The sequence below is a fragment of the Anser cygnoides genome, chromosome 10 (assembly GCF_040182565.1).
Source record: "Anser cygnoides isolate HZ-2024a breed goose chromosome 10, Taihu_goose_T2T_genome, whole genome shotgun sequence".
Taxonomy (NCBI): Eukaryota; Metazoa; Chordata; class Aves; order Anseriformes; family Anatidae; genus Anser; species Anser cygnoides.
Window position 1 is genome coordinate 18397583 of NC_089882.1, and position 11526 is coordinate 18409108.

Sequence of the window (11526 nt, forward strand, 5' to 3'; positions counted from 1 at the left end):
AGCTCCCCGCTCCTGCCGATTTTGGGGTGGGGAGCGGCTGGGATGAGCGGGCTGGGGCCAGCTCGTGTCGAAACCAGGAGGGAGCCCGGAGGAAGGAGCTGTTGGGCAAGGCTCGAAGGCAGCGTAACTGCAGGGCTTTTGCGCAACGCGGGGCAGCAGCCGGGTGTCGGGAAGGCGAGGCCGCTATCGGCGCGTCCAACCCCTCCCTGGGAGCAAAGTCCCCGCGGATCCGGCAGCCGGGCCCCGGCCTGCCCGGCTGCGGGAGGAGAAGCCCCGGTCCCACGGCCGAGGCTGGCATTTGGGGATGAATCCGTGCTTTGCACCGGGGGGGTGAAAAACGCCTTTCCTCCGCGGGGCCCGGCACCGGCGCAGCACCTCCTGCGAGCAGCCCATGACCGGGGCGGGGGGGGCCCGCGCTCACCGGGCAGGGGGGCTCAGAGCAGCGGGACGGGGCGGGGGCGGACCGGGGCTCGGCGGCCGTCGGGGCGTTCCTTCCCCCGCCGCGGCCGTCGGGGCTCTCCTCGCCCCGGTCCCGACCGGCCCCCGGGGAGCCCCGCGCGGGGCGGGGGCAGGGCCCGCCCCGGGCCGGCCCCGCTCTGCTCCGCCCCGGCACGGCCCGGTACGGCACGGCCCGGCTCGGCACGGCACGGCACGGCACGGCACTGCCCGCCGCTCAGCGACCAGGTGAGCGTCCGGCCCGGCCCGGCACAGCTCGGCTCGGCTCGGTACCGGCTGGCTCGGCGCGGACGGGGCGGCGGAGCCCGGTTCTGGCACGGGACAGCCGCGGGGAAGGCGCGCGGGGGCAGCCGGATCCGGGCTGGGGACTGGCGGGGCCAGGCGGGGGTTGGCGGGGGGCTTGCCCCGGGTCCCCGCGCTGTCCCTGCGGGGCTGGCAGGGGTCCCCAGCGCCCCCCTGGTGAACTGGAGGGGGTCCCCTTTTGGGTCCCCATCCCCAGGCAGGGACGTGTCCGGGGGGTGTCCGGGGAGGGGGGCAGCCGGCAGGATTTGTCCCCCTGCCGGAGGCTTTGTAGTGCTCGGGAAGGGGCTCGCTGTGGCCGATCCCCCTGGCAGCACCCAGCGCGTGGCCGTGGGCACCCTGGCACCGGTGGCACACCGCCCCCCGTCCTCGCCTGCCGCAGCGCTTCCAGCCCTTTTCCTGGTGTTCCCGCAGGTGCAATGCTGAGCCAGCCTCCACGTGTCCCGGCCCCGCGTGGCGCTGAGCGCCATCGATAACCTGGTGCTGGTGGCAGCATGGGGCCGTTGTGCCGCACGCGCCTCTTGCTCGTCCTCGCCCTGGCCCCACTGCTTGCCGACGCCTGGCAGTGCCCCCGCATCCCCTACAGCTCCACCAGGAACTTCTCCGTCCCCTACACGCTGCCCAGCTTCGATGCTGGCGGCCCCGTGCAGAACGTCGCCGTCTTCGCCGACCCGGCCACTATTTTCGTGGCCGTCCGCAACCGCATCTTGGTGGCCGGCCCCGAGCTGCGCCTCCGCTCCGTCCTCATCACCGGCCCCACGGGCAGCGCTGAGTGCGAGATCTGCCGCCTGTGCCCAGCCGCCGCGGGCGGCCCTGGCTCCGAGGACGTGGACAACATCCTGCTGCTGCTGGACCCGCAGGAGCCGTGGCTGTACAGCTGCAGCACGGCACGGCACGGGCTCTGCTACCAGCACCAGCTGGAGGTGCGTGGCAGCGAGGTCACCATCGTGGCCACCCACTGCCTGTACTCCGCCACAGGAAACAGCCCTGCGTCCTGCCCCGACTGCGTGGCCAGCCCCTTGGGGACCAGCGGCACCGTGGTGGCCGACCACTACTCTTCCTTCTTCTACCTCGGCTCCTCCGTCAACAGCAGCGTGGCGGCGCGCTACAGCCCGCAGTCGGTGTCGGTCCGCAGGCTGAAGGGCACGCTGGACGGCTTCGCGGACACCTTCCAGTGGCTGACGGTGCTGCCGCCCTACCGAGACGCCTACCCCATCCACTACGTGCACTCCTTCACTGACGGCGAGCACGTCTACTTCCTGACGGTGCAGCCCGAGTGTCCCGGCTCGGCGTCGTACCACACGCGCCTGGCGCGGCTCAGCACCAGCGAGCACGACCTGCGCCGCTACCGCGAGCTGGTCCTCGACTGCCGCTTTGAGTCCAAGCGGCGCCGGCGCAGTGCCGAGGAGGACACCGAGCGCGACGTGGCCTACAACGTGCTGCAGGCCGCCCACGCCGCCCGCCCCGGCGAGCGCCTGGCCCGTGACCTCGGCATCGACAGCTCCGAGATGGTTTTGTTCGGCGCCTTCGCTGAGAGCCAGCCGGAGAGCCCGGCGCCGCAGGACAACTCGGCCGTCTGCGCCTTCCCCCTGCGCCTGCTCAACCAGGCCATTGAGGAGGGGATGGACAAGTGCTGCGGCACCGGTGCGCAGACGCTGAGGCGGGGGCTCGGCTTCTTCCAGCCGCAGGAGTACTGTCCGCACAACGTGAGTCCTGGCGAGGGGGCTCGGGACCTGCCGGGGAGCGCTCACGGGAGGGCCTGGGTTGGGGTGCCCGAGTCTGTGCCGCCAGCCCCCCTGCCGCGGGCTTGCTGCGGGGACACGGTGCTTTGCCCACTTCTTCATGTTTCTTGGCCATGCTGGCAGTGGCAGGATGCGGATGCACTCGCTGCGTGGGGACTCCCTGCCCGCTGAGCCGCGTGCTGCTGCCCGTGGCGGGGACACAACGTCCCCTCCCCTCCCTCTACATGGTGACGTCCCCAGGGCTGCCCCGGCCCCCTCATCACCATCCCCAGCGCCGCGGTGTTTACGGCCACGCTCTCCAGCTTGTTTATGAACGAGCAGAGAGAAGGCAGCGGGGGGCCCCCGTCCTCCCCGGAGAGCCGCTGCGCCATGCCCAGCCAGCCGCGGGGCTGCTGCGCTGCCCGAGCAAACAAACCGCGGGCGGAAGCGCCGTGAGTCACCCCGCCGGCCCCGTGGGGCAGGAACACGGCGTCTCAGGAACAAGCCTCGGCACGGCTGCGCTGCAGGGACGGGGCAGGGCGGGTGCTAGCGCGCGTGGCACGAGCCTGCCTGTTCTCAGCCGGGGCGAGGCGCGGCACAGCCGCATCTCCTCCTTTTCCCGGCAGCACGCAGCTTGCCGCCGCTCTGTGTCACGCTGCCAGGAAGGGGACTCCGGTGCCCAGCACCCATAAGTGGTCCTACGGGTGCCCCGTGGGGCACACCGGGGTTTGGCGTCCCCCTTCGCCCTGAGCCCCGGTGGATTTGGGGGGCTGGCGCTGCGTCGGCGCCCCCGCCGCACGGTGCTGGCGCTGATAATCACGTCCAGATGTGGAGGGGGGGCAGGGCAGGATCTGACGCTGCTCAGGGGTGTTGTGGTGGTGGGGGGGCATCCTCCAAAATCCCTGCTTGCTTTTTGCAGCCTGGAGCGGGGATCGGGTAATCGGGTGTTTGCCCGCCCAGGTCCTTGGCCTCCAAATATCTCGTCGACGTGTGTGCTCTAGGCTCGGCCCCACACCCATGGGTGCTGGGGCGGGGGGGAGCAGGGATCAGGGTGCTGGGGCTGGCTTTGAGGTGCCCCCACTGTGCTCGGCTGCAGGTGAACCTCTCGGCACCGGTGACTGACACCAGCTGCTGGGACCAGCCCACCCTTGTCCCCGCCACCTCCCACAAGGTGGACTTGTTCAACGGGCGCCTGGCCGGCATCCTCCTCACCTCCATCTTCGTCTCCGTCCTCGAGAACGTCACCGTGGCCCACCTGGGCACGGCGCAGGGACGCATCCTGCAGGTGGGTGCTGGCTGTAGGCCGGGGCGGGGTGCGGGGTGCCGGGGGCGCACTGAGCCCTGCTCCCCGCCCCGCTGCAGATGGTGCTGCAGCGCTCCAGCTCCTACGTCGTTGCCTTGGCCAACTTCTCGCTGGAGGAGCCGGCGCCGCTGCGGCACGCGGTGAGGCTGCGGGAGGACTCGCTGCTCTTCGCCGCTGCCACCAAGGTGAGCTGGGGGGGCCGGGGCGGGACGTGGGGCCAGTCCCCCGTGCCCTCTGCTCACCTCCATTCGGTGTCCCCAGGTGTGGCGCGTGAATGTTACCGGCCCGGGCTGCCGCCACTTCTTGACGTGCGACCGCTGCCTGCGTGCCGAGCGCTTCATGGGCTGTGGCTGGTGTGGGGACGGGTGCGCACGGAGCCACGAGTGCAACGGCACCTGGGTCCAGGACAGCTGCCCGCCCATCCTCACCGATGTAGGTCCGCGGCGGTGCCCGTGGCCCCGTGGGGACCTCCTGGAATCGGGCAGGGGGGTGGGGAGGGAGGTGGAACATGAGGCGACGTGCGGTGGGACCCCTCCTCAGGTCGGGCATCATGCCCACCGGGGAGGGAGCTCCCCATGGCCATCATGTGCTCTCGCTGCCTGTCCCGCAGTTCCACCCCAGGAGCGCACCGCTGCGGGGCCGGACGAGGGTGACGCTCTGCGGCACGACCTTCCGCTCCCCGCCGGACCCCGCTGCCCACCGCCGCCCCCTCAGCTCCTACCGGGTGGCAGTGGGAGGGCGAAGCTGTGCCGTGCTGCTGAACGAGAGCTGGGTCTACAGGTGCCGTGCCAGGGAGGAGAACGTGGGTGGGATGTTTGCTCCCCCCCTTCCCCGTCCCGCTGCTGACCCCTGCCGCCCCGCAGGCCGCTGTCCGCCTCCCGCCTCAAGGACTTCGTGGACATGCTGGTGTGTGCCCTGGAGCCCAGGGGGCCGGCGGTGGTGGGGCCGGCCGACGTGGTGCTCAGCGTGATGGAGCCCCCCAGGGCCTCAGGCTTCAGCGTCCAGGGCTCTGCCACCCTCGGCGGCTTCGTCTTTGTGGTAACGTCCCCATGCCGGCAGTGATGCCAGCCCCGGGATGGCACGGGCTGGGCGCTGGTTTGGGTGGGGGCACTGGTTCACTGCCCGCCCCGCTGCCCCCGTCTCTGCCCAGGAGCCCCAGATCAGCACCCTGCACCCCAGCTTCGGTCCCCAGGGCGGTGGCACCCTCCTGTCCCTCTGTGGCACCCACCTCTTGGCGGGGAGCAGCTGGGAGGTGACGGTCAACGGCTCCAAGTGTCCTCTGGCTGGGCAGCCCAGGTACGCCCTGGCCATCACCCCTGGCCATCGTGGGGTCCCTGGCACGAGGATGGGCGTGAGGCCGCCCACGCGGTCCCGCTGTCCCCTCCAGCCCCCGGCACTATGTCCCCAGCCAGGGCGACGAGGAGATTCGATGCACGGCTCCCGCTGCTGCCCACCTGGGCACAGCCTCTGTAGCCCTGTGGATTGACGGGGAGGAGTTCCCAGCCCCACTGCCCTTCCAGTACCGCCCCAACCCCTCCGTCTGGGGCATCGTCCCCAACTGCAGCTACGGGTGAGTGTGTGGGGACACCCCTGGCCTTATCCCCCCAGGCTGGGTTGGCTGAGGTGGTGGGGACTGCGTGCACCCTGGGGACCACGTGCACCCCAGCGCTCTGACTCCTGCCCACCACAGGGGCTCAATGCTCACCCTCATCGGCTCCCACCTGGACTCGATGTATCGCACCAAGATCCTCTTTGAGGCTGGTGGCGTAAGGACCAAAACCACAGTAAGTGCCAAGCCAGGAGGCTGTCACCCCGGGGGTGTCCCCGGCCGTGCCAGCAGCCCAGCACCTGCCCGCAGGAGTGCGAGGGCCCGCAGCTGCCCGAGCGGCTGCTGTGCCGCGTCCCGCCTTTGCCCTTCGAGACCCAGCCGGAGACGGTGCTTGGGAACCTGAGCGTGCTGCTGGACGGCGCTGCTGGCCGCCGGCTCTTCCGCCTGCGCTACTTCCCCCTGCCCCAGGTCTTCCCCTTCGAGCTGCAGGGCAGGTACCGGCAGTACCGCCTCAAACCCGGTGACAACGAGGTCGAGGTGCATGTATGTAGGGGAGTGGGGCGTGCGGGGGGGTAATGCCGGGGCCGGCCGGGCTCAGCGCCGTGTGTCTGGGCAGCAATGGGGGCTGGACGCCGTCGCCGGCTGCATGAACATCACCATGACAGTGGGGGGCCAGGACTGCCACCCCAACGTGCTGAAGAACAAGGTGATGTGCCACGTGCCCCACAACCTACGCCTGCCCCCGGACGGGGCCCCCGTGCAGGTAGGCACCCCCCAGTACCCCCCCTCCCCGTGCCCTGCTCCCTCTGGCCCCACTGAGCCCCCGCTCCCCCAGATCTGCGTGAACGGCGACTGCCAGGAGCTGGGCTGCGTGCTGGCCACCTCCTCGCTGGACCTGGCCGCCAGCCTGGCCCTGGGCACCGGTGTCACCTTCCTGGTCTGCTGCATCCTGGCTGCTGTGCTGCTCCGCTGGCACTGGAGGAAGAGGAGGGGTGAGTGCCGCTGCTAGCCGGCTGTCCCAGAGCCACCACGTGCCCGCGGTGCCACCCCCTGCCCGCGGTGCCACCCTGTGCCCTGCTCGCAGGGACGGAGAACCTGGAGCTGCTGGTGCGCCCCGGCCGGAGGGATGCCCCTGCCACCACCCAGTACTTTGGTGTTGACTACCGGGACGTGCAGGGTAAGTGGTGCTGGGGTGAGCGTGTCGGGGCGCTGGGGCCGTGCCTGGTGCCTGACGGTGCCTTCGCCTGCGGTGGCAGCACTGCCCGCTGCAGGCAGCCCCGTCCTGGCCAGGCCCCGTGCGCACGTTGCCACTGCTGCGGGCGGCGGCTCCCCGGTGCCCCTGCTCAGGTCCACGTCCTGCTGCCTGGAGGACCTGCGGCCGGAGCTGCTGGAGGAGGTGAAGGATATCCTCATCCCCGAGGAGCGGCTCGTCACCCACCGCCACCAGGTCATCGGCAAAGGTGACAACTCGCCCCGGGGCAGTTTGGCCGTGGCATCACCTACGGGCCTCCAGCTTCACCGCTGCTTGTCCCCGCAGGGCACTTCGGGAGCGTGTACCACGGCACCTACACGGACCCGCTGCTGGGTGCCCTGCACTGCGCCATCAAGTCCCTGCACCGTGAGTCAGCGCCCGCTCCCGCGCCCCAGCCCCGAGGCACGGCGCCCCACGGCTCGGCTCCCCGCAGGTATCACGGACGTGGAGGAGGTGGAGGAGTTCCTGCGCGAGGGCATCCTGATGAAGAGCTTCCACCACCCGCAGGTGCTCTCGCTGCTGGGGATCTGCCTGCCCCGCCACGGGCTGCCCCTCGTCGTCCTGCCCTACATGCGCCACGGGGACCTGCGGCACTTCATCCGCACCCAGGAGCGGGTACGGGGGTGCCCGGGTTGGGGGGGGGGGGAGGCTGAGCTCACCTCACTCACTGCTCCTACCCCACAGAGCCCCACGGTGAAGGATCTCATCAGCTTCGGGCTCCAGGTGGCCCTGGGCATGGAGTACCTGGCCCAGAAAAAGTTTGTGCACCGGGACCTGGCGGCCAGGAACTGCATGTGAGTGCGGCCGGCCTGAGGGTGCCCCCACCCCCAGCACCCCGAGGTGTCCCAGGCTGCAGCGGGCACCCTGGGGTGCTGCCCCCGACCCTTTCCCGCAGGCTGGACGAGACGCTGACGGTGAAGGTGGCTGACTTCGGGCTGGCGCGGGACGTGTTCGGCAAGGAGTACTACAGCATCCAGCAGCACCGGCACGCCAAGTTGCCCGTCAAGTGGATGGCGCTGGAGAGCCTGCAGACCCAAAAATTCACCACCAAGTCGGACGTGGTAGGCGCATCCCCCCTCCCCGTCCCCTGTGCCCATCCCCATCCCCATCCCCCTGCCCCGGCACTCTGCTCCGCAGTGGTCCTTCGGGGTGCTCATGTGGGAGCTGCTGACGCGGGGCGCGTCGCCGTACGCCGAGGTGGACCCCTACGACATGGCCCGCTACCTGCTGCAGGGGAGGCGCCTGCCGCAGCCCCAGCCCTGCCCCGACGCACTGTGAGTGGGGCAGGGGAGGGGGGCACGGCGGCAGGACCCCCCCCCGGGGGGTGCTGCTGGTGCTAACGGGAACGTCGGGGCAGGTACGGGGTGATGCTGAGCTGCTGGGCGCCCGCACCCGAGGAGAGGCCGTCCTTCTCGGGGCTGGTGGGCGAGCTGGAACGCGTGCTGGCCTCGCTGAAGGGCGAGCACTACGTCAACCTGGCCGTCACCTACGTCAACCTGGAGAGCGGCCCCGCTTACCCCCCCACCCCCTGGGGCCAGCTGCCTGACAGCGAGGATGAGGAGGGTGCTGAAGATGAGGACAAGGACGTGGCCGTGTGCTGATGGGCGCTGCGCTCGGTGGGGTCTCCTGGGTCCCCGCACCCCGTAGGAGCACGCCCCCAGGGAGGGAGGTGGGGCGCAGCCGGGTGCTGTGCGGCACCCTGCCTGAGGGGTGGGTGCTGGGGCGCTGGGTGCTGCTCTCCTGTGCCTCGACGGGACCCCCGTGGTGTCCCTCAGCCCCAGTCCGGTGCCATCTCGGTGCTGCGGGCCCTGTGCTCGGCACCAGCGAGTGCTATGGGGCAGCCTGAGCCAATGAGGTGTCCCAAGGGGTTTTGGTCCCCCCCGGACAAATTCAGCGTTTTCTGGTTGAATGACTGATAAAAAAAATGAATTTTATTTTTCCCTGGTGAGTGCCGTGTGCTCTGCCCGTGGTGGGTGCTGGGGCAGGGGCCGGGGGCGCCTACCCTTCCCGTGCCAGCCACGGGAGGGCACCTGCGGGCCGGTGCCAGGGCCACCCCGTGTCCCCAGGGGCCACCCAGGAGGGAGGTGACACCGGGTGACGCCGGACACAAACCTTCCCCCTGCCTTCTGTGGCAAAGCGCAGCCCTGGCAGCTCTGCCAGCAGCTCCTGCGCCAGGGGGTGCAGCAGGGGTGCCCCCAGGGCCTGCCTTTGGGCACGGGGACGCGCTGCTGGTGGCACCGTGGCAGCGGGCACCGTGTCACCCCCCAGCGCCACCAGCCGCCGGGCACTGCCGCCCACCCTGCGTGGGACCGGAGCTGGGGGGACAACCAGCGGGCACTGCAGCGGGGCGATCCCGATCCTCTGCGGGACCCGAGGGGACAGGGCCCAGGAGGGGACATCGGTGACGCCTGGCAAAGCAGGAGCCACCAAAACGCGCCCACAGCCTGCGCTGGCTTGAAATAACCCCTGCTCGGCTGCTCGTTAAGCAGCGCCGCAGCCCGGGGCCACGTCAGCTCCCATCAGTAGAGCTGTCCGTCCCCGGCAGCACCTCGCACCTGCACCGGCCGCTCGCGGCAGGGTATTTTTAGCCTCAGCTCCCGGCAGCGCTGCCTCAGTTTCCCCGCGGCGGGGCTGTGCCGCCTGGGTGCGGGGGTCCCCGTGGCCCCAGCGCCGCGGTTTTGGGTGAGCCGCCGAGTTGCTGTGGCAACGGGAAGGGCTGAACCCGAACCGGGAGGCGAGCGGGGATGCGGGGATGCGGGGCGGCAGGGACGGAGGGAGGGGGATCGGGGGGCACGGCCGCAGCGGGGATGCGGGGACGGAGGCGTGGGTGGACGGATGGATGGAGGGATGGAGGCACGGAGGGAAGGCTGCAGGGAGGGGTGGATGCAGCTGGCTGCTCCCCCCCCCAAATTTGCTGGTGGAGATGACAGATTTCAGGCTAACGCACATTTATCCTGCCCTAATTACACGGCTGGAGACGAGGAGCAAACACCCCCCAGTGAGTGCCACAGCCGTGCCGCTGCAAGCACCGGCGTGGCACAGGGGACACAGCGAAGGGACCTGGCTGGGTGGCATCCCCCAGCTCACACAGCGCCCAGCACCCAGCTGAGGGGCCTGGGGGCATCTCAGGGGAGCACCCAAGGGTGGGCACCAGGCAAACAGCACCCAGCAAATAGCATCCCGAGGTGCCGCCCCGTCAGGCTGCAGCACAGCACCCGGGCGGCCCGCTCCGGCAGCACGCCCTGCGCACGCAGCAGTTTAAATGTTTTATTTGGGGAAAGTGCTGTCGTTAGCAGGGATTAATTATTAAAATCGGAGCCATCTATAATAGATGAGTGGCCGGGCGTGGGGCTGCGGGCACGCAGGCGAGCGGGGCACAGCCCTGCTGCTCCCCGGGGAAGGCGGCAGCGCCTGGGGACACGCTGGGGTGGCACTAGGTGGCTGCGGCCCCGTGGGCACCTCGTGCTGGTGGCATTCCCAGCACTGGGTGGCAAAGGGGGAGCAGTGGCTCAGGGACGGGCAGAGCGTGGCACGCAGCCGCCCCCAGCTGCAAACCCCACAGGGGATCGAGGTGGGGGGGACGGACCCCAGTCGGGATGGGCAAAATTGTGCCAAATCAGCATGAAAAGCTGGGAGCCGGTTCTCCGGCATCAAAGAGCCCCGCAAAGAACGGCAGGAGCCACCAGGCAGGAGCCACCGGTGGCGGCGAGCTGTTTTTAGCTCCTGCTCGAACGCTCGGGAGCAGGCGTGATCGAGCGGCCTCCCGTCTGGAGCGGCGGCGCGGGGCCATTTTTAGCAGTGAGCGAGTTTTTGCTAACGAAGCCTGCGAGCAGCACCGCTGCTGGGGCGCGCCGCCCGTGCCCGGCACCCCGGCACCCACGGCCCAGCACGGCGGCACCCGCGTGGCACCCGCTGTGCCCAGGGAGCTCGGCTTGCCCTCGGGGCTCCTGGGGAGCTCTGCTGGCCCCCGGGGAGCATTTTGTTACACATCTTTTTCTCCTCTTCCCGCACCGCAGACAGCATCTGTCCTTAGGGGGATCCTTTTCCTGGTCTCCATGCCCGGTCTGGAGCTTCGCAAAGTGCGCCCAGCAGCCCCTGTTCTCCCCGGTGCACACCTACGGAGAGTTTTTCCCACCGAAGAGCCCTGTTTCGTTGGATTTCCGCCCCCCCCCAGCTCCTTGCACTTAGTGCCTGCCCCCTGGGCCCAGGGGCTGTGAGAGCCCCGGGACCACCGAAGCGCCCTCGATGCCTCGCGGGAACCGTGGCCACCGCGGGACACCAGCGGCCCCGCTGCCGTGTGCCGGTCCTGCTGCTGACCCCAGAAAGGGTCCGGGGGGGTGTGGGGGGCAACCCCCCCGTGCTTTTTCTCCGGACCTCCCGAAAGGAGGGGATGGGGTTTATTTGGAGGGGATGGGGTTTATTTGGCCCCGTTGCCAGGCCGACGCGCGGCGCAATTACCGCTGATTGCCTGGCGGTTGCCATGGCGATGGTGAGCACGCAGGGATGCGGTGCCATGTGGCGCTTGAGTCACGGGCACGTTGCGCCCCCCCACCGCGCCCCCCGGGCTGGCACTGCAGCCCCCCAGACATACGTGTGGGGCAGAGGGGGGCGGCTGCGCGGCTGGGGATGTCCCCGTAGGGCGGGCGTCACCCCACGGCCGGCTGGGGGCTCACCGAGGGGTGCTGGGAAAGATGGGGGGCGTGGGGGGCGGTGGGTGGGGGGTGCTGGGTGTGGGGGGTGCTGGGTGTGGGGGGTGCTGGGTGCGCAGGGCAGTGGGTGCACGGTGCAGTGGGTGCGTGGGGGGGGTGGGTCGAGACACGGCAGGCACAGACAGAGCCGATCGCCCCAAAGCAGGGCGCTGGGTGGGCTCGGACCCCAGGCAAGAGCCAGGGCTGCGGGGCCCCACGGGGCCCGGGGCTGCTTTGCGGCAGGCACCACACTCGTG

The 11526-nt window shown here is 70.4% G+C and overlaps 1 protein-coding gene across 2 annotated transcripts; it reads left to right on the top strand.

Moving 5' to 3' along the window:
- The first annotated feature begins 77 nt into the window (after positions 1 to 77).
- MST1R (macrophage stimulating 1 receptor) lies at positions 78 to 8529 on the top strand. 2 transcript variants are annotated; one of them, XM_067003295.1, is made up of 21 exons: positions 78 to 684; positions 1171 to 2462; positions 3574 to 3762; positions 3840 to 3965; positions 4042 to 4212; positions 4391 to 4560; positions 4644 to 4818; positions 4931 to 5076; positions 5189 to 5350; positions 5471 to 5564; positions 5639 to 5872; positions 5946 to 6092; positions 6165 to 6321; positions 6414 to 6506; positions 6586 to 6789; positions 6867 to 6947; positions 7015 to 7196; positions 7266 to 7375; positions 7477 to 7642; positions 7719 to 7855; positions 7939 to 8529. In XM_067003295.1, exons 2-21 carry the CDS (start codon positions 1251 to 1253, stop codon positions 8180 to 8182), a joined length of 4200 nt encoding a protein of 1399 aa, XP_066859396.1. In that variant the 5' UTR covers positions 78 to 684; positions 1171 to 1250; the 3' UTR covers positions 8183 to 8529. The 2 variants fall into 2 exon arrangements, 1 of the variants encoding a protein (XP_066859396.1); XR_010833979.1 differs by lacking the exons at positions 7719 to 7855; positions 7939 to 8529 and having other exon boundaries at positions 6867 to 7014; positions 7089 to 7196; positions 7477 to 7634.
- The last annotated feature ends 2997 nt before the right edge of the window (positions 8530 to 11526 follow it).

What these genes read in the sequence shown, in the direction of transcription:
- MST1R (XM_067003295.1), top strand. Translation starts at nt 1,251, where the DNA reads ATGGGGCCGTTGTGCCGCACGCGCCTCTTGCTCGTCCTCGCCCTGGCC. An exon ending in AACGAGAGCTGGGTCTACAG is followed by an intron (nt 4,561 to 4,643) that starts GTGCCGTGCCAG and finishes GCCGCCCCGCAG; the next exon opens with GCCGCTGTCCGCCTCCCGCC. An exon ending in ACAACGAGGTCGAGGTGCAT is followed by an intron (nt 5,873 to 5,945) that starts GTATGTAGGGGA and finishes GTGTCTGGGCAG; the next exon opens with CAATGGGGGCTGGACGCCGT.